Below are 26,322 nucleotides of genomic sequence, written 5' to 3'. Positions count from 1 at the left end.
GCTCTGTGTGTGTTTATATGTAAATAAACGTAGATTAGCCAAAATGCTGAGTTGCTGAGGTCTGTTACGCAAAGCTGTGAAGACTCTGTGTATCCCTAAGTGTGCCGATGTCTGTTGGCATCGGTCACTGTGATGTTTGGGCTGAAGAAAGCTTCTGAAGCTCCCGAATGATCGACCAGGAGGGAGAGAACATGCCAGTCGGGCATGTGCCTCTGCCAGGGTCCTACTCAAGTGCAGACTGAGCTCCTGACAGCCCCCTCTACAGCGGCCTCTCGGTGAATAGGAGATGCTATTGTTTTCCTCCCAACCCAAGGGAGGAAATGGCTCTCTGGGATCTCCTGGGGTCTGTACTTGTCTGGCATGATTCAGAGCACACACATACCCATAAAGGACTTTTATTCTCTCCTTGTTCCCTCCCTCACCCCTTGTTCCTAACGTCAGCAAGGAAGGACTGGAGGGAACTAATGTTGGTTGAGCAGCCCTGGACTTGCCCCATGAATGTGTGGTACACATTAAGCATCCGAGCTGAATGCTTGGGAACCCTCATAGGTGGGCGTTGAGCATCAACTTAACCCTTGAAAGGTCCAACACCGGGCATCCTCCACTTGCAACTTCATCCTCTGTCTTCCCTCAAGCCCCTAGACTGATTTGGGATGGAGGTCCCAAGTGATAAAGCAACGGTTCTCAGCCTGGTTGTCTTGCCAGTCCTCTGCGTTATACACGATTTCCCAAGGAAAAAAGGCCAAATGCACTGCTTGAAGAAATATAGTTATGCTGTGTGAAAGAGCAGCTGGAACCAAATGAGCACATTGAGAGCTGTAAAGAGAATGATGAAACCCAAACCTTGTTCACAAAAAGCGGTTAAAGGATGTGTTCTGTTTAATAATGGATCGTGAATAATGAACACAAATGAAACTGAACTCTTGAATTAAAACAAAAACAAAGGAAAGTCCTTTGGTTTACAAAAAGCAGTTAAGGCGCTTGCACATTTATTAATGCACTGAAAAGCAAGGACATTTTTCATGGTGTAAGCAGTATTGTATTGTATAACCTAGGCTGCTTCCACACTAGAAATTTATTGTGGAATAGACACGCTTTGTTCCCTCACTTTCTCTGGGGTATCTGCATGACCTTGTGAACACAGCAACCTGTTCCTATGTTTTCCTGTTCATTTCCCTCTCCCACATCCCAAGTTCAGAAAATTGACTTCAAAAGCATAATGGAACAGATTCATAATGACTTATTGCACAGCAGTTCAGTAGGTTTAGAGGTCAGTTATGGCTTGTATGGATGGGTCTAGCCATTTCATTCTCTATGGTCCACACTTCTCTCTAGAAATAAGTTATATTAGTTTAATTTTTAACCGTTCCAAGTAGAATTGTCTTTATATGTGTTTCTTTTCTCTCTGCTGCCCCTTCCCCACATTGCAGTGGGGGGTTAGGAATCATGATCAGAAGAGCCACGAGGGAGGATTTAACCCAGGCATAGGCAAACACGGCCCTCCAGATGTTTTGGGACTACAACTCCCATCATCCCTGACCACTGGCCCTGTTAGCTTGGGATGGTGGGAGTTGTAGTCCCAAAACATCTGGAGGGCCGAGTTTGCCTTTGCCTGATTTTAACCCTTTACCTCACACTTTGGTCCCAATGAAAACTCTCCATCTTGGGGCAATATGGACTAGAAGCCTGTCTGCAAAATGTCAGCCGGGAGCAGAGTTGCTATTCCGCTTGCAGCTTAGAGAAGAACAGCAATAATTGAGTACTGCTAAGTTGCCCATGTCTGGAAATATCCTTATGCTGGCACGCAGAGATCACCTAGAGTTTATGAACTCTTTTTATTTGTGATTTATAAAATAGTTTGTGTTGGCAACCTTGGATCGAAGAAAGAAAAATACTTGTCTTTTGCATCCCGTTGCTTATGTGCTAATGTCTGGGATTCCTTGCCATGGCTTCTGACGTCATGCAGTGATTTTTAAAAGTTCCTGCTATGACACATAGGCACGATTTTTTCCTTAAAACAAATAACTTTTAGTGCATTTGTACTCTACAAAAATGTATTCCCCATAACACACCGCACAACATTTGGGGCTAGAGGTGGAAATGTACATTTCAGTGCCAGTTTTAAAAGACAGTGAAAAGTCTGAAAATAAGGAATGTGGGTTGAATCTGCCAAAGCTGGCTGCTCTGGTGTCAGTAGGTAATGGCTGTAGGTTTTTCTTATTTTTATTTTTTAATGAATAAAAAAATCAGTTGAAATGAACGGAGAGATTAAATGGGGTGCCAAGCATCCATTTTATCTTACTCTTAGGTGAAAAGAGTTGTGTGTCATTCTCAGATGCTACTGCAACATTAGAGGTCACCCAAAAGCTATCTAATACAAAAGAACCACGTTTGCGCTCTCTCTCTCTCTCTCTCTCTCTCTCTCTCTCTCTCTGTGTGTGTGTGTGTCTCCTCCAAAAAAGTAACATGGATGACATACAGACCTAATGTCACTGCTGCCACTCCACGGTGACAAAGCCTATCCTTCATGTCTGCAGGCGACAAGGGACAATGTCCTAGCCAGCAGAGATTGTCTGCCTCGAACGCCTCCTCTTAACCACCTGTTGTGCCTTTCCTTCTCTGTCTGCCCTGACAAACGGCACTGAGCAGGGCTCAGCTGGACACAGAGCCCTTTGTCAGTCAGCATCAGGAGGCATTGTCAGCTCACGTTGCACGGCTTTCTGAACATTTTTATTTTAAGACGGGTGGACTGGAAGTGCTGCTTCCACCTGACCACTTCATTGGATGTATAGAGACTGCATCCAGAGGCCTGCTGGGCCACAGGAAGAAAAAACTGGCACCCGATTTCTCAGTAATGGAGCTGGAGCCAAAAACACATGTTTTTCCCTTCTATACTAAGGCCCTTTCCGCAGCTATGAAGCTGTATTGTGCCACTTTGAACAGCTGTGGCTTCCCCCAAAGAATTCTGGGAGCTGCTAAGGGTGCTGAGAGTTGTTGGGAAACTCCTGCTCCCCTCACAGAGCTTCAGTTTCAAGAACGGTTAGCAAACAATCCCTTTTCACAGGGAACTCTGGCAATTGTACCCATGGCTTCCCTCAAAGAATTAAGGGAGCTATAGTTTAAGGGTGCTGAGAGTTTTTTAGGAGATCCCTATTCCCCTCACAGAGCTACAATTGTCTGAGCTCCCTGTGAAGACCCAGTGTACTTGGATCATCTTGAGGAAGCCACATATTAACCCCACACTTCTTTGTTGGAGCCAAATCTTGGGCCTACTGAAATGAAAGGAGTTTTGCAGTTGACTTTGACGAGGTTCCCACTTGGTCCTACCAGAGAGTCTCCACAGTTTATAGGAAATTATGCTGGTTGAAAAACAAACATTGAATCTCCCTGTTAAGCAATCCACATTTTCTCCCAGGAGCAGCTTTTGGCACCAAGTTGTCAACATTTCAGAAGACTCCGAAATGATGCCCTTTTGGGCCAAGAGCAATAGAATCTTGGCAAAAATAAAACCTTAAAAAGCAAACATTGACTTAAAAATCATTAAACAGAATTTCAAATATTTAGTCTTCTATCCAAGCATTTGAATGCATGGTATTGATTTGCTTTTGCCCCCCTCCCCCAAAGGTAGAATGTAATTATTACAATAAATTGGGAAGGCAGCGCAATCCTATTTCCAAATTTATTATTACTATGTCTATTCAGAAGAAACTCCTACTGAGTTCAGTGGGACCTACGTGAGAGGAATTCTGCAGCATAAGTTATGTTTTGGTCACAGAAATTGATTAAAATAGGAGGGTTGATGTGTAGATGATCAGAATATTGGGCACTTAATCTATATATTAAGGGTAATGTGCCAGCTCAGGCTTTCTCAACCTTGGGTCCCCATATGTTGTTCCACGTCCCATCATCCATAGCTAGCAGGGGCAACAGTTACGGATGATGGGGGTTGTAGTTCAACAACATCTGGGGGCCCAATGTTGAGAAAGGCTGCATTAGCTTAAATCAGGGTAGCCAATGTGATGCCTTCCAGATGTTTTGAACTACAGCACCAGTCTTCAGTCATGCAGATAGGGGTGCTTGTAGCAAACTGGAGTTCCTTCTAATATCAACTCCCATTTGCAGCGGCAGAACTAGCCGCTCGGGCACCCAGAGCAGCACACACACGCCCAGGGGGTGTTTGGCGTGGTGGCGATCACACAGGGTCCCTGGACGTTTAATGGTCTACTGATCCCTGTGCCACCACTGTGCTCGCTTCCCCACTGCCACCAACCTGTTACTCTCGGGTACACACTGAGTCCAGACAGTTGTTAAAATTAAACCAAATAAACAAGATTATTTTATAAGCATTAACAAGTTTATGGTTTTTCAGATAATTTTCTTGTCAGTTTCTTAACCTTAGTTTCTTTACTGGCCTATACCTGCCTAATACCTTCTGACTGATTATCTCAACTGTTTGACTGACTCCTCTTAACAGATTCTCTCACTCTCTCACATCAGACTAGCCCAACCCACAGACTTATCCTCCCTCTCTCTTCTCTAACTCCAGACTGACTTCTTAACAACTCTAACTAACTCCTCCCCTTGGGTTCCTATTGGTTAATCATTTTACACTTAGTTAACCCTTTCCTTATGAGCCCAGTATGATGTCACACACCTAGGAGGGCAAACGCCACAAGCGTGGTGGAGATCCGCCCCGGGGGATGATCAGCGTGGCAGCGATCTGCCCAGGGAGGATTTTGTCACCCCACTCTGGGATGGCACTCGGGGCAGACCATCCCCACCCACCCCCCTGCCCATTTGGTAGATACAAAACCACAGGCCCATGGGCATCATCCAAGCCAACCCCTCCAATCCTATAGCAAGATAGTTCCCCAGTCTCTGAGCGGTGCGAGATTGCAGAGGTTCCAGACGCTCACCCAGGGTCTGTTTCCTTTTGGGAATGGGGCACAGTGGAGACTGTGGTGTCTTTATTATACATGGTTTATTTACATATACAGTTGTACCTTGGAAGCCCCGTCGGACGTTGAGCTTCCAAAAATAGTTCGCAAACCAGAATAGTCACTTCCGAGTTTGCGGCATTCAGGAGCCAAAACGAGAACTAAGCTGTTTGAAAACCAAGGTATGACTGTAACCTACAACCTGAGCCCTACGATGGAGGGGGTCACAACATCAGCACCCCAAAAGGGCCTTGTTTCTCCCATAGCCGCAGCCCTGAATTCAAACAGACGTAAAACATAATTCTCTGCTTCTCTCGCTTTACAGCTTGGTGCCTTTACCAGTCTGCAACTGGCTTTCTCTCCCTCACGTCGCACAAAACTCTGCCCTAAAAGCTCAGACTTTTTGTCCTAACCATCTAAGAGCTGGGGCAGGGATTCTGCTTCTGGAGCAGAGCTCCCTTTGCTCTGTTCCTATCACCTTTCCTTTGTTTCCCTTAATGGCTTATGGCCCAGGTGATCACCTCATGAAGCTAGCCTTGACATATTTTAACACTCACTAGGATTCTAAGGATTAGAACTTTGGCACCCACAAACTCATAGCAGTGTGCTCTCCTAGCAGAAACACCCAAACCACAATAATAGCCAGGGGAGAAATAACTAACATGGTAACATTGACAACCACTCTCATAAAACGCCCAATAAATCCATTACTCACCATTCTCACAGTTGTTCCCAATGGTGCAGCCCCATTAGTCATGATGGAAAGGCACCAGTCAACATATGGGAGGAGTGGGAATGCCGTGATGACGTCATGTAATTTGTTCTGTACTCTGGCTGTGTACACACTGTACACTTTTAAGCACATGACCTCTCCCAAAGAACCCTGAGAAGAAGAGGAGGAGGAGGAGGAGTTTGGATTTGATATCTTGCTTTATCACCATCCAAAGGAGTCTCAAAGTGGCTAACGTTCTCCTTTCCCTTCCTCCCCCGCAACAAACACTCTGTGAGGTGAGTGGGGCTGAGAGACTTCAAAGAAGTGTGACTAGCCCAAGGTCACCCAGCAGCTGCATGTGGAGGAGCGGAGACGCGAACCCAGTTCACCAGATTACTAGTCTACCGCTCTTAACCACTACACCACACTGGAGAGATGTAGTTTGTTAAGGTCTTGGGAATTGTAGCTCTGTGAGGGGTAAGCTACAGTTCCCTGAATTCTTTGGGGAAAGTCATGTGGTTTAAATGCATGGTGTGTACGCAAACAAGGCACAAGCCCGCTTCCAGGGAGACCACAGCACTTTCTCCAGCACAGCCAGTATCACATTTCAGGGCTTTGGAGGAGCCATACCGCAAGGATCCCTCAGGCAGGGGTTCAAATTCCTTGACAGCTCAAACACAGGTCACAGAACAACCCTTTTGCATGAAAAGCAGGTTCAAAGGGAAGGAAAGGGACAGGTGTCATTACAGTCTCAACAACCAAGCTGCCATAGAGCCCAGCAGCTGGGAGGAAGCCTTCAGATAGAACCTATAGGCAACAAGACTCTTTGAGAGCAGGAATCCTACACAGACAATGTTGCAAACAGTATTCCAGAGCATGCTATTTGTGAGGGAGAGAGGATAGAGCCAATAGGAAGAATGGAACTCAATGGGAAACTCAATGGGAAAGAGCACTGCAATCAGAAATGGGGAGAGCGGGAGAGGAGATTGAGACAGTCCATACCAGGGAGAAGGGAATGCAACCTCCACAAGGCAAATGTGATTTCTGGGGACCTGGTGGGCAAGGACAATTGGGCTTGCAAGTAAACCTGCATGGGATTCAACCACACATCCTGTTTCTTGCATCGCATTCAGAAACCACCCGACTCCTGTGTTCCACACGTATGGCTGCCAGCGAGAACTATATGCAATGAATTCCTGGTCAGACCTGTGAAACGCAAGACCCTGGAAGCAGTTTGCATTCAAAGGTCCTACTGAGAGCCAATCGTGTGTGTGTGTGTATGGCAGTGCCTTGAAGTCATTTCCACATAAATGCGTCCTAGGAGAGAGTCGTGGGAATAATCCGGTGTCTGAAGAACATAGTATGAAAAATGTGTTCTCTTTCCTGTACATTCTAATGCTGGTTAGCTCAAGCTTCCCTGAAATGTACAATTTGAAACCTAATCATGAATGCAGATTTGTTTAGATTTGTAATAATTAATGAAGAGGTAAATAAACCAGAATTTAGCAAGCCCAGAACGAGACATCAATGCTGTCACTTTCTTCAGCAACTGCCATCTGTTATAGTGTACCATTTGTCATCCAAGCTGTTGTTCCACTGAATCATAGTTTTCCCAGGGCATTTAAATTTAACCAAGAGTTTGCTGTGTAGCTGACACCTGTTGGAAAGAGTGGAAAAAAGTATAAGCCTCAAAATAAAGCAAAAGAGAATATCAATTCATCCTTCAGCCCTTTTCCTTGAATGCCTGCTGCTCCCGGTATTAACACAAGCTGTTTACAATGCAAGAGGAATTTTAAGGCCCACAGGAAGGGATATGCAGACAAATGTTGAAAATGTCAGCTGAGTAGGTTTGTTCAGAAGTCAGTGGCAAAACAATGACTCCAATGTAGCCGACTCTCACAAATGATATTAGCACAATATTAGATGGTCTCTTTGGGTTCTATAAATCCCCCATCTATTGGGAATGTTTGCTGCTGCTTTTCTATAAGATGGGTGCAAACCTTTTGTGAATTCAGGAAGCAAGTAAACTCTACTAAATTGAGAAGCACAAAGCAAACGGCGAAATCTCAAACACGTTAATCATCCCATGCCTTAATCCATCCTTGTGTGATTATTGAACGTTTTGGGTATGTGTGATGTGATATAGCCATATATAAAGTATACAGGACACTACAGCTGAAATTTAGTCCATTTCAAATAGCAAACAAATGACTCTTCATGGTAGTACACCTGTCCCTAAGTCCCTGCCAACTGTTGCCATTTTTATGATTAATCTGTTTTGTTTTGCTGGGTTTCTATCTTGTTTTGTTCACATGGCAACAGTGGAAATCAGACAGTAGGGAAGTCATAAGGCTAATCATACCCAAGCACCACACAGTACATGCAACCTTAGCTCCAATGTCCTTAGTCATATTTTATAACAAAGCAGAAGCCAAAGCCATTTTCTAATTAATGTACTTTTGTTGTCGTTTAGCTTCAAACATTTGCAGATTAAATATTTAGCTTGATCTTCAAAGGCCTCTTCAGGCAAAGGGTCTGAGGAATGAAGGAGAATCATGCTCTGAGTATGTGTAGCATGTCTTTGAGTTGCCAGCTAGTTCAAGGTCTTGGGTCCTTGTTTCTGTTAATTGTGCTTCTTCGAAATCTGTGACTTTTAGATGCTTTGTTCAATTAACAAGCGCTGCAGTGCAATTTAATATGGTTCCATGGGCAAATCCCACCTTTGCTAGCTCTTAAACAAGGGCAGCGTGGCAGACTGTGGAAGTGATGGGAGTGAATTGTGTCATTATTAAACACGAAGAAAAGGCCCATTCAACACATGCTCTTTGGCTGTTCCGCAATATATTTCCAGCCTCCCAAAAGTACCAAATTGGGAGTTCAAGAAGGTCCTATGCGGATCTGCAACTATTTGTAGACAGCATCGTGGTAGTCAAAACACATTGGTTGCAATGGCAGGTGGGATTGCTGAAGTCTTTTTCCCCAGACACCCACCCGCTTTTTACTTATTTCTTATTTTTGCCAAGTTAAATGTGTGTAAGTTGCGGTCTTACGGTACTTACTCCACATCTTAACCTTTAATACAGATTTCTTCAACCTTAGGTCCCCAGATCAAAAAGGCCAAGTTGCTTCCTTTTCTGTTTGAAGAAATATTATTGTTACAGAACACGTTTCCCTTAGTACACCCCTTTGCTGTTAAATAATTTTTGTCTGCTTCTACAGAGAAAGTAGAGGAAATGATTTATTGCTAAGTTGATATCTGATGCATTTGAAACATGCAAGTTCTTTCTTGGGGCAAAAAGAAAACAGCCTCCCAGTTTGATTTGCTCTCTTCCAAATTGCTCCAAAGTAGATAGGGCTTATTTGATAATAGAGCCTATATGAAAACAGCTTTCTCTTCCGATCAGCTGTTCATAGAGAAGCTATGTTACCTCCAAGCTTTGCTAAGGATGAACTATGATTGCTTCCTGCAGCATTAACATTCTGTGAAAGGCTATCCTGCATTATATAATCATGTAATTTTGCTCACTTTATCCAGGCGAGCTTTATATCCTGTTTCCAACTGGTATCATTGATTGACTCCAGACATGTCTTTCATTTGTTGAAGCATCACAATCCGAGTCAGGTTTTTGCAAGAAGACAGTCTAAGATCAGTATCCTGAGCGTCATTAAATTTTCCTATATATATTGCAGTGGCTGCAAAATAAATGAAAAAGATAGAGCTAGACAGACAACATTGCTGTAAATTGTTTTGGTGCCTCTGAAGTTTAATCTGAAGTTGAGTTAGCTGATGGCACTTCTGATTTTTCTTATTTCATATTGCTGATGGTTATTATTACTATGTTTGTGTATAGGTATATTTTAATGTAATTGTTGTGTCCTTTGGCTAGCACAATAAACTTATTGAACGGGGCATGCGGGAGGAATCTTTAAAAAAAGAAAGATAATACTCAACTCCATATACTTGCTAAACTTGTTCTCTGAGCATAGCTTTTAAAAATCTGGATCTGTACCTTGACAATAGCAAAGGAGATTTTGTGAGGCTCTTGGAAGTGATTGTCGGATTGAGGGCTCATCCTCAAGGACCACCTCTTTCCATATGAACCTGTCTGGACCCTGAGATCATCTTCTGAGGCCCTTCTTCATGTGCCCCCTCCATGAGAGGTCCAGAGGGTGGCAACACGAGAACTGCCTTTTGTAGAATGCTCTCCCCAGGGAGGTTCTCCTGACACCTTCATTATATGCACCTTTAGGGTCCAGGCAAGAACCCCCCTCTTTAACCAGGCCTTTGGTTGGTTGACACCCAGTGCCCTTTTAAAATGTGTTGGAGGGGTGCTATTAGGATGTTTTTGTTTTTGTATTATGTATATTGTGTTTTTATGTTGTGATTTTATGTTGTAACTTCCCTGAGACCTGTGGGAATAGGGCGGTATACAAATTTATTAAATAATAATTTAAAAAATGCTCACTTACCTTTTGCCCCACACTTTCTAGGCACAGCTCTGCATTTTCCCAGTCTGTGTCAAAACACATTCCCCCCCCCCCCCACTGCTTTCACCCCAGAAAACCTGATCTTTACCACTGAATCCGAGCAAAAGGCCATTTGGATTTGCCATTTTCTCGGATTCAGCGGTAAAGAGCTGGTTTTCATGGGGAAAGCGCAGGGGCAAAGCACACACCCAGCACTCAGGCACAGAACTGGAAAGTCCCGACCTGTGCCTAGAAATGTGGAGCCTAGCTAAGTGTGGATGAGCCCTGACTTCCCCTTCCCCCCAGAAGATAGTGTTGGCCCAGGTAGGATGAGTTATGTAAACTCCTTTCATAGATTTAGGCTGTAACCCATTGAACAACATTCTGATTTGACTTAATACTTATATGCCGCTTTCTCAACAACCAAAGCAGCTCACAAGACTAAAAGAATCAACAAATAATAACAATGCTACCTGGTTTTGTAAAATAAATTTTTTTCGAGGGAGGGTACAACAAACACAATAAAGGGATCAAAGCAACAGAGCATAGGAAAAGCATACTGAGTTGCCTTCTACTATGTAAGGCCATTGGCCCATCAAGCGTAGTATTGTCTACACTGACTGGCAGCAGCTCCCCAGGGTTTCAGGCCGGGTTCACTCCCAGAACTAGCTGGAGATTCTGGGGGTTGCACCTGGGACCTTCAGCATGTAAGGCAGATGCTCCATTGCTGAGATACATCCCTTCTCCATATATTAAGCAACACAGAACAGTAGACTTACAGTACAAGCCTATGCATGTTGACTCATCATATGCAAGTCCCTGCTTGCTGGGTGGCTGGCAGGTAGAGGGAAGCGGGGGCAGGGGGAGGTGATTTGGTATTTAAAACACCTGCACCCTCCCCCAGTTTCTAAATTCGGAATAAAAGAATAAATGAGCAAGCAAGAACAGAAAGGAATGGGGAAAAATCTGGGCTGCCACCGCATTCCAAACTACAAACCAATGTTTTATCTAGATGTTGTTCGGTTTCCGTGGTTGGCCAGTGATAAAGGCACAGCTGTGTAGCTATACCAACCTGTTCTGGCTTTGTTTTAAGTTGTAGTGTTACATTAATTATATCATGCTGAAAACATACTGCTTATCTCTTAATTATCACTCCCAAGATTTAAGTTTTGTTTTGTTCCGTGAACTATTTGATAAGCAGGCGGTAAGCAAATGATGAAATGGCACCTTTTATCAGTCCCTGCAGAATATGCTATTTGTTGGAATGAGGACGTAGATAGCCTTGCTGAGTTTCAGGTCACAAAGGGGTATGGTAGCTGGGAGCAGAGATATTACAGAGCACAAGTAGGAGTTGTAGATCCCTGGCACCTCTGTTTACGTAGCTCCCCTGGCCTGCCTTTGCCAAGCATGGCTATTGCTAGCCTTCATCATGTTACCACATTTGGAGACTGGGTCCCAGTCAGTTATTTCTCATAACACCCAAGCTTCTTGCCAAGCCCACACATTTCTCTGTGCTTTTTTTCTTCTGGCGGTAATTTTGCGCATTCTTACCAAGGAATATGGCCGCATTCACATTTCACCACTTTAAACAGTCATGGCTTCCCCCAAATAATTATGGGGGCTGTAGTTTGTTAAGGGTGCTCTCAAAGCTACAGCTGCCAAAGTTCCCGGTGAAGAATAATTTATGGTTAATTTATGGCTCTGGGTTCTGTAGTTCTGTGAGGGAAATAGAGGTCTCCTAACAGTTATCGGACGTGGGTGGCGCTGTGGGTAAAACCTCAGCGCCTAGGACTTGCCGATCGCATGGTTGGCGGTTCGAATCCCCACGGCGGGGTGCGCTCCCGTTGCTCGGTCCCAGCGCCTGCCAACCTAGCAGTTTGAAAGCACCCCCGGGTACAAGTAGATACATAGGGACCGCTTACTAGCGGGAAGGTAAACAGCGTTTCCGTGTGCTGCGCTGGCCACGTGACCCGGAAGTGTATGCGGACAGCGCTGGCTCCCGGCCTATAGAGTGAGATGAGCGCACAACCCTAGAGTCTGTCAAGACTGGCCTGTACGGGCAGGGGTACCTTTACCTTTAACAGTTATCAGCACCTTTAACAAACTACAGCTCCCACAATTCTTTGGGGGAACCAACGACTCTTTAAAATGGTATCATAGTGCTTTAAATGTGTTATGTACTGAAGTTCTCACCCTGGGCCAGCAGGGGGATACTGTAGATAGTTTTCACTCATGTCCACATATGCAAATAAGGAATTGAAAGTGACGTTCAGTGATTGGATAGTTACAGAAAGTTGCTACTGTTGCATTGTAGTTGAGCTCTATATAAGCCGGTTGGCTGAAGCCTTCAGCTGAGTTCTGTTCTGGCCTGTGAATAAACCAGAGCTGTCTGAAGAATTGCTGTGTCGTCTGATATGTTCACTCACAACTTAACAAAATGTATGGTGTGAATGTGACTCAAGCCTTTTTGAACTCAGTGGGGCGTACCTTCTGAGTAGACAAGTGTAGGATCGCACTGTTAGGGTCTGTGAATTGTTAGTGTCCAGACAGGGGCTGTTCCTTCCATTAGGCAAAATGAAGCAGCTGCCTCAGGCAGCAGCAAGGTGTACATGGGCCCCATGCCTCAGCGTACACTCCCTTAAGCTAGCCTGCTGCCACAGGTATATTGGAGGGTGATGCCTTGTCATGAGTGTTGAAGTATTTTATTTTATTTATTTTTTGAATTTATATACTGCCCTATATTCAGAGGTCTCAAGGCGGTTCACAGAATAAAATCAAAACATAAAACGACAAAATACACAATAAAAACAAAACTGAATACCTGCCCCCAAGACCCCACATTTTAAAAGGGCATAAGATTCAACAGCCAGTCCAGTCAGCCCTTGAACCTGGAATGGAGAGAGGGCACCATCTTGTGCTTTACCTCAGGGGTGTCCATAAGTATATAAATGTATTAGGAACAGCATATATATAATGAAAATCTTCTTCAAATAACACCCCTAAGTGCTGTCTTTAAGCACTGGGCTATGTTGTCTTGGTAGCTGAAGGGATGTTTTTCTCAGGAGTTGTTAAAAATAACAAGGCTGATAGCGATCTCGAAAAATCCATCAGGATGGGTGGGCAGAGCTGGACAGATTTCGGAGCACTATTGTCTGGATAGTGTCATTATGTACTGTATAACATGTTTAATTTTTGTACTTTCCATATAGCCCACACACTGGGATACAAGAATACCAATCTGATGTGCCCAAGATTCCCACTGCCTGCATTTCAGTGGAAGATGCTGAAATGATGAGCCGGATGTCTTCCCGAGGCACCAAGATTGTTGTGACCCTGAAGATGGGAGCCAAAACCTACCCTGATGCTGATTCCTTTAACACGGTTGCAGAGATCGTTGGGAGCACGTACCCCGAGCAGGTGGGTGACACTTGGGGAACAAATTAAGCACGCCACTGAGATTACCCTAACTCATGCTTTCAAATTCACTGTAAACACACTGAGGTCTGGTGTCAACATTAAAACCGGGGATTGCCAACCGTTTTGAGCTGGTGGCCACGTTAGAAAATGTAGGGAAGAACTGTGGGAGCCAGTCACAAAATGGCTGTTGTAGAGGCATGCTGTAACCAAAATGGCTGTGTTGAGGGCATGGTATAAAAGAGATGACCACAAGATGGTGCAGGCGCCATCATTAGCAGCTCTGTCATTGGGTGAAAATGTGCCCACAACTACCAGCACCAGGCTCACTCACAGAGACAAACTCTTTCTACGTCTCCACATTTCTATATTCCTTATAGACAGGGCCAGTTGTACCATTAGGCAAAAAGTGGTGACAAAGCATTGGAGGGCAGAGCCGTGTGTGCCACTGTCTTTCTTGGGGGCAGAGAAGGATACTGTCCTATCACCAGTGCTTAAGGAAGATTTTTATATGTGAAATTCAGGCTACCATCTTGTCCTTCCCCTCAGACAGCAAAATGCCCACAGAATAATTCTTTCTCAAAGTGATGTGGCAATTACTCTCATTTTCAGCAGAATTTCTGTTAACAAAAGTGAAGGGTTCACCCCCCCCCCCAATTTTAAATAATAATAATATGGCTGAAGTATGAATTCTCCCTTTTAAAAGAAAACAATGCTTTTAAAATGGAGAATTTTAATAAGATAACTTCATTACTTGTTGCTGCTAACTGCGTTGTAACTCCTTTACTGTAAGATCAGAGCTAATAGGTTTTCCAAATGTGCATTTAATATGCAATGAAGATATATATTACAATGCATGACATTACATCATCTAATAAATATAGACCTGCTTTACTCCCTCAATACCCACCTGGCTCTCAGATCTGCTGAGGCTGGTGTTTCAGGGACCCCTGTTCCCTATCCAAGATGGATGGTTTAAGAGCTGTTAATAGATATGCCACCCACTTCGGATTTCTTGCCAAAGATTTAGAAGGCCAAATCTGCTATTATTGTGCTTCTGAATTTCAGGTTAGATTACTTGTCTCGTAAAAAAAGAAACAGCTGCTTTCTTTTTTCCCCCTTCAGGTTTGCAGGCTGTAGCACAAAGTGAGTCGCAGTGGCTGAATCTGGCATTGCTTTCTGTTGCAACCCTGCCTCTGATCAAGTGCAGGAGTAGCACAGGGCTTAGTCTCAGCGAGGGCTTCACTGCCGCTTGTTTTCAATGCCGGAGCTCAGCCATGGTACCTTAGGAGACACCCTGAGCATGTATACAGCTTCAGTTTCCTCATTTTGAATAACTGGAGCCAGCCTTCATACAACTGGGATTAGGGAGTGGTGTTTCTGAAGGGGCGGCTTCCGGACAAGTTTTGTTTTTCACAGATGACACTGAAATAGAAATTGGAAAGTAAATCCTAAAGAGGAATGAATGCTAAAGAAGTTCCTCTCTCCTTTTCTTTTATATACGCTCAGCGACAGTGTCAAAACCCTGTGACTGTTCCTTAACCCTTACCTGATAAGCTGGACCTCTGTTTCTTTGCTTTAAAAAGTTAGAGGATTTGTCAAACATGGGCTACAACTGCGGCTATTTGCAGGCCCTAGGAGTAGAACCAGGAAGGCTATGATTTCAGACACTGTGAAGCAGCGGCGTAGCGTGGGTTGTCAGCACCCGGGGCAAGGCAAGTAATTTGCGCCCCCTAACCCGTGCATTTGCGCCCCCTAACCTGTGGATTTGCGCCCCCTAACCCATGGATTTGCCCTAACCCCAGATGTTGCGCCCGGTGCAGCCGGCCCCCCTGCACCCCCCACGCTACGCCACTGCTGTGAAGTGAGCTTCATTCCAAAAAGCAGCGTGCTGGTCCCCAACATGTAGCTAACCCCCCCCCCCCCATCCAGCATAAGATGAGAGGTAGCTATACAGTGGGACGCGTGTGGCGCTGTGGGTTAAACCACAGAGCCTAGGACTTGCCGATCAGAAGGTTGGCGGTTCAAATCCCCGTGAGGGGGTGAGCTCCCGTTGCTCGGTCCCAGCTCCTGCCAACCTAGCAGTTCAAAAGCACGTCAAAGTGCAAGTAGATAAATAGGTACCGCTCCGGTGGGAAGGTAAACGACATTTCCGTGCGCTGCTCTGGTTCGCCAGAAGCAGCTTAGTCATGCTGGCCACATGACCCGGAAGCTGTACGCCGGCTCCCTCAGCCAGTAAAGCGAGATGAGCGCCGCAACCCAGAGTCGGCCATGACTGGACCCAATGGTCAGGGGTCCCTTTACCTTTACCTTTAGCTATACAGTAATTGAAGGCAATAATTCCTCCGTGCCACTAGGTAGTTAAGTCCAACCAAATGAATGCATTAGCTCCTCCTTGACTGAGCTGATGGAGGTGGTCTTGGGTATGGTGCCACGAAGGAGGTTCACTTGATCCTTTTCACACGCTGGAAGTATGCATGAGGGCATCGTCCTGGGCAGCCCCACCCACCCCATCCACATGTGCACAGGGCATGTGTTTGGCAGCTATGCGAATGAGTTAGTTGTACATACCAACACACATGTGTAGCATAATCCTGCTTGTGTAAAGGAGATCTACTGTATGTGCACACATTTCACAGCCACTGAATGTGGATCTGGCAGGGTGTGTGGCCGCCACACATATTGGTGACAATGGACAGGGATACATGGCTTCCATTTATTTTTATTTGTTAGATCCTACTCACTTGTAGTTTCAGTGCATGCAAGTGCTTGTTTCAAACCCCATAAGGTCTCCCAGGCTTAGTGTTCTTTTGACACTTGATGTTGCATCAAGTTTGGTTTTTATTGTATTCTATGTTGAAAACTTGCAATAAAAATTTAGATATATATTTTTTAAAAAGATGTTGCGTCAAGCGCATGTTCCCCCATGCTGCCAGTGTCTTTTCCCATCACTTTCCTTATCGCAAAAATTATAGTGTGCATGAAAAATGGGTATGTGGCAAAAGAGCACAATTTAATTGCACAACCTGCATTTACTAGTGTGCAATTGAATCCCACCCCAAAATAGCAACAGTCTGGAACAGCCTTTCTCAACCTTGGGTCCCCAGATGTTGTTGGACTACAGCTCCCATCATTCCTAGCTAGCATGGCCAGTGGTCAGGGATGACGGGATTTGTAGTTCAATAACCTCTGGGGACTCAAGATTGAGAGAGGCTTGTCTGGAAGGAACAAGTGATGGAGAAAGGGAAAATGAGCAGCAGGGTGGTTTGCAAAGATCTTGCGCAGGGAGTCTCTGCAGTCTCCGCAGCTTGAAAGCCAGAACAGCTCAGGACCATCCCAGGCTGTGTGCAAGATTGTTCCCTTCACACTCCTGCTGCAAGATTGCCCCCTTCCAATACAAAGGCAATCCAGAGCACTAAATATGCAAAAAAAATGCAAGATGAGGTAGATAGAGGAACACAACTAGCCAGGGGTTAGATGAATAGTGTACTCTCATGCGCTGCACCAGTTTATGGGCTCAGACAGAAGGCTTTCCAGCAGTCCTCTTGGGGACAGGAGGAGGTCAGGGGTTGTATTTTCTGAAGCCCCCCCTTCCCCAGTAGAGGGTTTATGACAGTCTTTTAAATTCCCCTTCGAAGTTAAATTGCATGCACATTTTCAACTATGTATATAATTTGGAAATGATAAATAGCTTTTTAGCAGTATTTCTGCCACTGCTCAGATGACATCATTCCCTTTATAAACTTATATAACCCCCAAAAAGGCACCCTTCCATGTGATTAGCTCAGCAGAAAAAGCCTTGTCCCATTTACTGCCAACCTTTCTACCACCACATGTATGTCTTGGATTGCTAAAAGACTGGGTAATGTTGTAAACGCTCACAAAAACACAGTAAAAGTGGAAAGAATGTTGAAATGGTAGGTTTCTGTTTTTTTAAAGCAAAATTTGAAACCATGCGCCCCAATGCTTCACACAACCCTAATATGCACATTGATCTTCAGCTTTGAGGTGGGCAGACTTAAGGGTTAGAGTTGGGTCTGCTTCTTCTTCTTTCTTTCCCAGAACCCCAAGATCCACCAAAGCGAGCCAGATGCAAAAGACATAGAGTCAGAATTAAAGAGCAGGGTGGTTCTGAGCACATTCCGAGCCTATCACCATCATCATTATTACTGTTACTAAATTTGTTTTGTTACCTTCGCCAGAAGGTCCCAGGGCGGGTAACAACAATTTTATAATTCAGAATTAAAAACAAGTAAAATATGAAAGTTATCTGATTTCATTGCCAGAACTGAACTGAGATTTCAGCTTTTTCATGCAAACGCCCTCCCCCCCAATTTGTTTTCTTTATTTTGGAAGCCTAATTTAGGTGGGAAAAGGTGTTTTGCTGTTGCTGCTGCTAAACAACTGAGGTTCAGAAACTGTTGCTGATCCGCTTCAAATGAGCCAGAGATCTGCTAGGCTACGAGAACCCAATCTACCTTGCCCACCCTTCTGCAAGCATGTGCACCCTCTATACTTGTGTGTAATCCACAAAACTATCATTGGCACTGGTCAACAGAAAAGCCTTTAGACCTGTGGTAGTTTGTATGCGTGTGTTGCAACCCTTGTCTAAACAAGATGGGGCAGCAGGGTATAATACAGAGAATAGCTGAATGTTCCTGGGGGGGAATGGCGGGCAGTTAATCTACGTGAACAAAATCTTTATTGGAAGACCTAATAAACTGAAAACCTGATTTATAGATCTGTCTACTTTTAGGTACCATCTCTTTTGTAATTCTGTATTGACCTATTTCTGCATTAATCAGGTGTTGTTGTTTTTTTAAAAAATGCACATAAGAACTAATAGCTACATATTTGAATATGTATTCAAATATTTTATCTCCATGCACACATTTCTAGATGCATTTTTATCCTAAAATACGCACCTTCAGCACATTTTTTGGTACATTATTTGAACAATCCTGCAAAATTCAGAGAAGGGTGAACTCCTGAGGATCATTGCATTCCGATTCGCATGTTCATCTGGTAGATGTGGACAAGGTCGGTTTGCATCAGAACTGACAAAAACAAATTCCTATGTTTCCAGATCTTACAATTCAGAAGGAAATGCCAGTATTGTGGTGTTGTGTCCTCTGTTATTTGGCCTTCTGGTTAAAGCAAACAGATCTGTAAAAGTTGAGCTAGAGGTAGTAGACCTTACTGCCCACCCTGTTCTGTTCTGAAGTTTATTTTCCCCCCTTCCTTCCTTTATTTCTTCTGCAAATAATGCATTGTCCAGGGCAGCAGTAAGTAGAAGTCAAACCTTCATCAGGATTTCTAACAGCTAGTCGGTTCCCAGTAGGTTTTCAATTTGCAGTAAGAGTTTTCACCTGCCAGATACCAGAGGACTGTAGGAATACAGCGAGGAAGTTAACCACACGTCTTCATAAAATGAAGACTTGTGGGCATGTCTGCACTGCTAAGGGACTGCAGATTCAGTGCCAAGTTGAAGTTGTTGTAGCCGACCTGTTGCGTCTTCGTTGGAAGCCTCTCAAAACCATAAGAAGCGCAGTAGGACTGTTATGCCAGTGCCTCTCAAATTACCTCAGGGAATGGTCTGAGCTATAACATTGTTAAAGCTCAGAAGGCCTCAGCCTGGTCAGCACTGAAAAGCCAATGGAAAGTTTAGATCTAGGTTCCAGTGTAGTGGCAGATGTGTGTGGCAAAAATGAAGGAAAGAGCAGTCACGATTCTGGTGTGGCCTGAGATCTTACGTACCCCTGCATGGTCCAAAGTAATTAGGGCTGCACTCCAATACATACATACAGTGGTACCTCGGGTTAAGAACTTAATTTGTTCTGGAGGTCTGTTCTTAACCCGAGGTACCACTTTAGCTAATGGCACCTCCCGCTGCCGCCACGCCACCGCCGTGCGATTTCTGTTCTTATCCTGAGGTAAAGTTCTTAACCCGAGGTACTATTTCTGGGTTAGTGGAGTCTGTAACCTGAAGCGTCTGTAACCTGAAGTGTCTGTAACCTGAGGTACCACTGTATTGATCTGGCATTAAGACATATAAGCCAATGAGGCTCATTTCTGGATGGAGGCTTCATCATCATCATTTAATAACATTTATATATCGCTTGATTGTAGGAAACCTCAAAGCGGTTTACAAAATAAAATGTACATGACATCACTTCCTCCATTCTATCCACTTCTCCCAACTAAGCAGCTCCACATCAAAAGGCAGTGAGCTCCTGGTGATGTGGCCCTGTCCTGGCCACATGCTCCTGCCTTCCCCACCTTATCTCTTGGCCATCTATAAACTCCTTCCACTCCCTCTGAGAGCCCAATTGTTCTCTTTTCTGCCGCTCTCATCCTTGGGGAATTCTACTCTTCCCAACGGGGTGCAAGGCTATGGTGGCCTTCAAGGCTGGATCCAGAAGGGCACAAGAAGTCAGGAATTTTCTATGCGATTTCTCTTTTCTATTCTCCTGGCACTGAAGATGACACACAAATGTGGGTGGCCGCATTGTGGCTGTGATCCTGCACCTCGCTGTTAGTTGTTACACATTCACAGAATGTTTCTGCACAATCGTGCTATTTCAGTACAGCTCCTTTGCCCCAAGTGTTGAGCGGTACAGGTTCTAAACTGCCTTCGCTGTGTCACGAGCTGATTTGTATTTCCTTAAGCAGTGCAATTTGCTGCCCTTATAATGGAATTCCCTTAACATTTTACAACTGCATCAATAACATTTAAGTGCTGTAAAGGGTGCCTTATGCATGTCTGCATATAATGCACAGCTGCATATACGGTTGTAATAATACCAAACAGCATCCACTTTGGGGTGATTTGTCTCATGTTTCAGGAATCTGGCAGAGGAAAATTATCTGAATGTTTGCTGTGGCGATGACCGCCCTGAGAAGTTGCTCTGCTCAGGCACTCGGCTCTGTGTGGGGCGCACAGGGTGTCTACAGGCCTCTGTGTGTGTTTTATGCTGCCAAAGAGGAAATATGTATATGCTAAGCTAGCAGCTGTGTCTTATTTAGGCACAACATTACTTTGGGAGCACTGTGAGCAAAGTGGGAAGCTGTCATAAGTCCCGGGGTTTCACTGGGGTCAAGAGTGGAGTGGCGGACTGAGACACATGAAGAGGGAGAACTGTCATGGATTGGTTGAATATAGAGGAATAAAGAAGAAGAAGAGGAGGCGGAGGAAGAGTTTGGATTTGATATCCCGCTTTATCACTACCCTAAGCAGTCTCAAAGTGGCTAACAGTCTCCTTTCCCTTCCTCCCCCACAACAAACACTATGTGAGGTGAGTGGGGCTGAGAGACTTCAAAGAAGTGTGACTGGCCCAAGGTCACCCAGCAGCTGCTTGTGGAGGAGCGGGGAAGCGAACCCGGTTCACCAGATTACGAGTCCACCGCTCTTAACCACCACACCACACTGGGAGGTGGGAGGTGGGAGGAACCAGCTGGGGAACCCCAAGGGGAGAAAGCTCAGAGCCCGGGGATTGGTGGCGGGACAATGATGAGTGGTTAGAGGGAAAAGAAGAAGAAGACTGAGAAGAGGAGGGGCATAAGCTGGAGAAGTTCTGTCTTTTATCATGTTGCATTTCCTGTTTTTGGGTGAGGCGGAAGTAGCCACCCTGTTGGGAAGTGCAATTACTGGGTTATATCCATCTAAGTATTACTCAGAGTAGACTCATTAAATTAGCAGGACTAAATTGCCCATGTTTATTAATTTCAGGGGTTCTGCTCTGAGTGACACTAACATTGGGTACAACTCCTTGTTCCATAGTATAAAATATTCGATTTTTAGCTTTAAATCCCATCAAACATTATGAGAAATCTCCTTTTATTCTGAGCCTAGTTTTTCAAATGAGTAGAGCTGCTTTTCCCAGCCTAGTGACTCCATGTGTTTTGTACTACACATTGGCTGAGGCTGGTGGGAATTGTAGTTTAAAGTATCCGGGGGAAATCTTGGAAATGATGTGAATCGTAATGTTGCTAAGATCCTAGAACATGAAGTTCTTTTCCTCGTCAGTGATTGATTTAGCAGGTTTTTTGTGACAAAGGAAATGGGAGCGTATTTGCTTATCCTTTACAATTCTCATTTCTTCTGACGGGGAAAGAATCCTTTTTTGGAATTTGTGTTTGGCAGAAGCTCTGTTGAATAACAAAAAACATGGAAATTCTAGATCCTGGTTGTCATTAATGGAAACATCCATAAATGGACAGGGAAGATAATTCGATATGTGCATTGTATTTATTTATTTAATTTGTTCATCCAAGGATCACAGGACAGTTTAGAAAACAGAAATACAAAATGAGAACACAAAATACATAATAAAACAAAAACAAAGCAACAACCCCATCCCACACACAAATTTAAAAGGCCATAGTGTGTTAATCAGCCAAAGGTTTGGTTATAGAGGAATGTTTTCACCTGGCAGCTAAATATATGTCATGAAGGTGCCAGGTGGACCTCCCTGGGGAGCCACCACAGAAAAGGCCCGTTCTCATGTTGCCACCCTCTGGACCTCTTGTGGAGGGGGGCACAAGAAGAAGGGCCTTAGATGATGAGTGCAGGGTCTGGGTCGGCTCTTGAGGGGAGATCTGGTGCTTGAGGTTTGGTGGTGCTGAGCCACTTAAGGCTTTGTAGATCAAAACCAATTTTATAGGTCAAAACCCCAATTTTTTTTTTAAAAAAGACACAAGTTTAGGGTTGCCATATTTCAAACAGTGAAAATCTGGACAGAAAAGCTGCCGCATTTTCCTGGACATTTTGCCGATTTCCGCCCGGACACTGCTACCAACTGTAGTATTCCGGATATGTCCGGGAAATTCCGGACGTATGACAACCCTACACAAGTTAAAAAGCAGTTAAAACAATTTCAAACAATTAGGACAAGAATAGCAGCACTAGCAGCCCTCCCCACCACAACATCCCTAAACAATTCCCCAACCCAACCGGTTATGCAGTGGGAGGGAGGGAGAAGCTTTTGTCGGATTTGGCATGAGCTCAACCTGAAGACAAATGTCTGTCTCCCCACCCCCACCCCGCTTTGGTGTATTTTTTTAGTAGTTTATCAACCAAGACTAACTCATGTGTATAGCAAGTACAGGAACAAGGATGTTTTTAAATATGGTACAACTGAAGGTTGCTATTTTCAGCATGGTGTTTTGCTTTGTTTTTAAGCCATACTGATAGTGATGGAGACCAGATCCTGTAGAAACAGAATACAGTGGTACCTCCGGTTGTGGACGGGATCTGTTCTGGAGCTCCGGTCGGATCCTGAGGTTTCCGCTACCGGAGGTGCCTGTTCTGCGCATGCGCACGGGGCGAAACCCGGAAAAATACTTCCGGGTTTGCTGCGTTCTCATCCTGAAGTTTACATAACCAGAGGGTTACGTAACACGAGATACTACTGTATATGCTTTTGCTTCCCCAGACAACAATGCTTTCAAAACTTTCACTGCAGCCTTAATATCAGAAAGGGTTGCTAAGAACGGGCAGCCAGTCTGACTGAAAGGAGCCGAGATTTAAATTACCGTATTTTTCGCTCTATAGGACGCACCTTGTTTTAGAGGGGGAGAACAAGAAAAAAAACACTTCTCCCTCTCTGCTCAGCGGCCCTTCAGCGAAGCGGCAGGAGAAACGGAGCCCCTTCCATTTCCCCTCCCACTTCGCTGAAGGGACGCTGTGCAGCTCTCCCTCTCTGCTGAAGCCGGGAGAGTCTTGCTCTCCTGGCTTCATCAAAAGGAACCCGAAGCCTTCAGAGCGCAGAGGGAGCGCTCCCTCCGCGCTCCGGAGGCTTCGCGTTGCTATCGCTGAAGCCAAGGAGCTTGCATTCACTCCATAAGATGCACGCACATTTCCTCTTAATTTTTGGAGGGGGAAAAGTGCGTCCTATAGAGCGAAAAATACGGTAGGTAGCATTGTCGCGAACTATTATTATGATATTTGCATTTGTGTACGATTTTATGGAAATAATCAGAAACACTGTATTTTATTTGTGCGGGAGCATGTGTGTGTTGTAATTAAAGCAATAATTATGGTTCTTTGGGGTAGGGGGAACACATCTTAATTACCACGGTGAGAGTGGCTGCTTTTAGATATCATATTTTCCCTGTGTGAAATAAGCAGTAAAGAACCTTGTGGTGCTCCAACAACTCCTGTTCAGATGTTTCTTTAACTTAGCAGTAATAATGTGGTCCTTTGCCGCTGAGGATGTTTCCATCCACATATGCATTCCCAGATGATGCTTCAGAAGAGATACCACATTTCCCTAGGATTATGAAAGGAAGAACTGGAACCAGTTCCTCACTGTTAGGTTTTGTCCACTTCAGACAAAGTCAATGAAGTGACTAATGGCCCATCACAATAACATCTAGGACTGTAAACCTAACCGTGTCTTCTCAGAAGTGAGTCCCATTGACTTCACTGGGGCTTACTCACAGGTGAGTAGGATTAGGATCATTCTTTCAACCTTGATTTCAGAATGAAATTAAAATTTAATTGTACTTTTAAAATGAAGGTTTAGGATGGTCAGAAATGAGCAGTCAAATCCACGTGGTTCTCCTCACCTAATTAATGGGGAAACACAGATAACAAGAAACAAGTAGCAAGAAAGATCACTTATTTACTCATGAAAATAATAATAATGAGCACTGCATTACGTTAGTTTCTTAAATTCAGAAAAAAGGCAGTTTAATGCTGAATTCCTAACTCCACTTGGAGTACATTTCAGTAAAGTGAGTGGGATTTACTCCTGAGTAAACATTGTTAGAATTGCAGTCTTAGTGCATAAAGGTTGCCTTTGACACAAACAATAAGAAACAATAAGAAAAGCAAAATGAAATCTTTATACATAAATTTATTTTATTTCATAAATTTTATATGCTGCTTGGTTGTAGGGGGGAAAACTTTAAAGCAGTTTACAAAAAATAGAAAATTACAACCAAAATTTAAAACATACAGAAGGTTTAAACCACAATAAAATAGACTTAAACAAATTAAAACTCACACAAACTTTCTAAATATCTGGGTAGATTTGTCTAGATAAGAATGTATTCAGCGCTGAAAAGAATGCAGTGACGGTGTCTGTATGCTATCAATAGGCAGGGAGTTCCAACGTGTCAGTTGTGCCACACTAAACAATTGAGTTCTTAACAGATACAGTGCAAGTATTATGTGGCACTTGTAAAAGTGACCATTCCGCCAATCAAAGAGGTCAAGTGGGCACATATGGGTAAGGCAATGTCATAGGTAAGCTAAAGCCCTTAACATCTTTGGACCAGCTTACCTATCTCAGCATCCCTATCTCCTAGTGCTTTCTCCCCTCCATGACATTGGAATTTGGTGAATATCCAGAGACATAAAATATTTTATTTTATTTTTAAAAGGAGTAGGATTTTAAAGCAGTAATTTAAAAAACCAAGGAGACTACAATTACTAACTTACACAGAGCCAAATGCTTGCTAGAAAGACTCTCCTCCCTGGAAGAGAGGGGAGTGGTTGTGGGCGGGAGCCCGAGCTCCGCCCCTGGCCGGGGGCCTTAGCCCCCGCCCCTCCTCACCTGGCTGGCGCCCACGCCCACCAGAGGCAGCCAACCAGGTTCTCCGGGGGGCGTGTTTAGCAGCTTAATGCTGCGGCTCCTGCTCCGCCTCCTCCTCAGTCGTCGTGATTCTGAGGCAAGAAGTGAAAAAAACTTGAAACAGTAGAACATACTGGAATGATTGGGGTGGGGAATGAGTTAACTTTGTATAAAACAAGCTTCTTTTATTTTTATGGGCACAAAAATCCTTAGACTAGACATTTGCGATGGAAATGTCAAATTGGTCCAAGTTATTATACATTAAAATATTCCAGGCACTGCTGCTCTCCAACTTCAGTTAATCCACAGTTCACTCTTGTATGTGTCTACTCAGAAGCAACTTCTGTTGAGTTTAATGAGTTTTACATCTAGCTAAGTGTGCCAACCTAGCAGTTCGAAAGCACGTCAAAGTGCAAGTAGATAAATAGGTACCGCTCCGGCGGGAAGGTAAACGGCGTTTCTGTGCGCTGCTCTGGTGCGCCAGAAGTGGTTTAGTCATGCTGGCCACATGACCCGGAAGCTGTACGCCAGCTCCCTCGGCCAGTAAAGCGAGATGAGCACCACAACCCCAGAGTCGGTCACAACTGGACCTAATGGTCAGGGGTCCCTTTACCTTTACTTTGAAGTGTGCATTTGGATTGCTGCCTTAGTGTAGCTTGCTTGTGCAAAAGGATAGTGTATGTGTGGCTTGTTGCTTGTTGTTGTTGTTGGCACAATCTTCTACACAGTCCTTGATGGGCCCAAGTCACAATGGATTCATGTCATGAAATATCTTCAATCATGAAACATTCTGCTTACCTAGTTAAACAAGATCAGTGGACTTTTGTGCATCTAACTCACTGCAAAAAATAATCAGCAGCTGTTCAAACTGAGCAACCCTTGAATGTCTCTTTATGTTGGAAAGGGAGGGGAACACTTGGCCACCCAAATATGGAAGATCCTAGCTTTTCCTTGTACTTTATCTGTCTAATCATGGAAGATCAGAGTGAGAATTCTAGCAGCCAAATGTGTAGCGCTTTAAGAAAGACTATCCCTTCCCCATAGATTCCATTATAGGATTTGCAGTACAAATAAAGAATGTATTTTCCCAGGATGTCTTGTAAATATAAAAATAGCTCAGATCTTGTAACTGTGCAGCAACAATCCTTTCCTCTTGCTTTAACAGGATTATAAAGAATCCTGTGGTCGGGATTGTTGGCAGTTCACGTGCCCC

General features: G+C 44.2%; 1 protein-coding gene across 5 annotated transcripts in view; it reads left to right on the top strand.

The window, feature by feature from the left end:
• CPQ (carboxypeptidase Q) overlaps positions 1-26,322 on the top strand; it is a 160,818-nt gene that overhangs the window by 37,864 nt on the left and 96,632 nt on the right. For all 5 annotated transcript variants that reach the window (XM_077932831.1, XM_077932833.1, XM_077932834.1 and 2 more), the window contains one exon: positions 13,326-13,533. In XM_077932831.1, the coding sequence (XP_077788957.1) occupies positions 13,326-13,533 (208 nt within the window). The remainder of the gene's footprint in view (positions 1-13,325; positions 13,534-26,322) is intronic.

Source organism: Podarcis muralis, chromosome 8 (assembly GCF_964188315.1).
Source record: "Podarcis muralis chromosome 8, rPodMur119.hap1.1, whole genome shotgun sequence".
NCBI lineage: Eukaryota > Metazoa > Chordata > Lepidosauria > Squamata > Lacertidae > Podarcis > Podarcis muralis.
The sequence above is the reverse complement of the archived record's forward strand: the minus strand, read 5'-3'. Positions and strand labels throughout refer to the sequence as shown.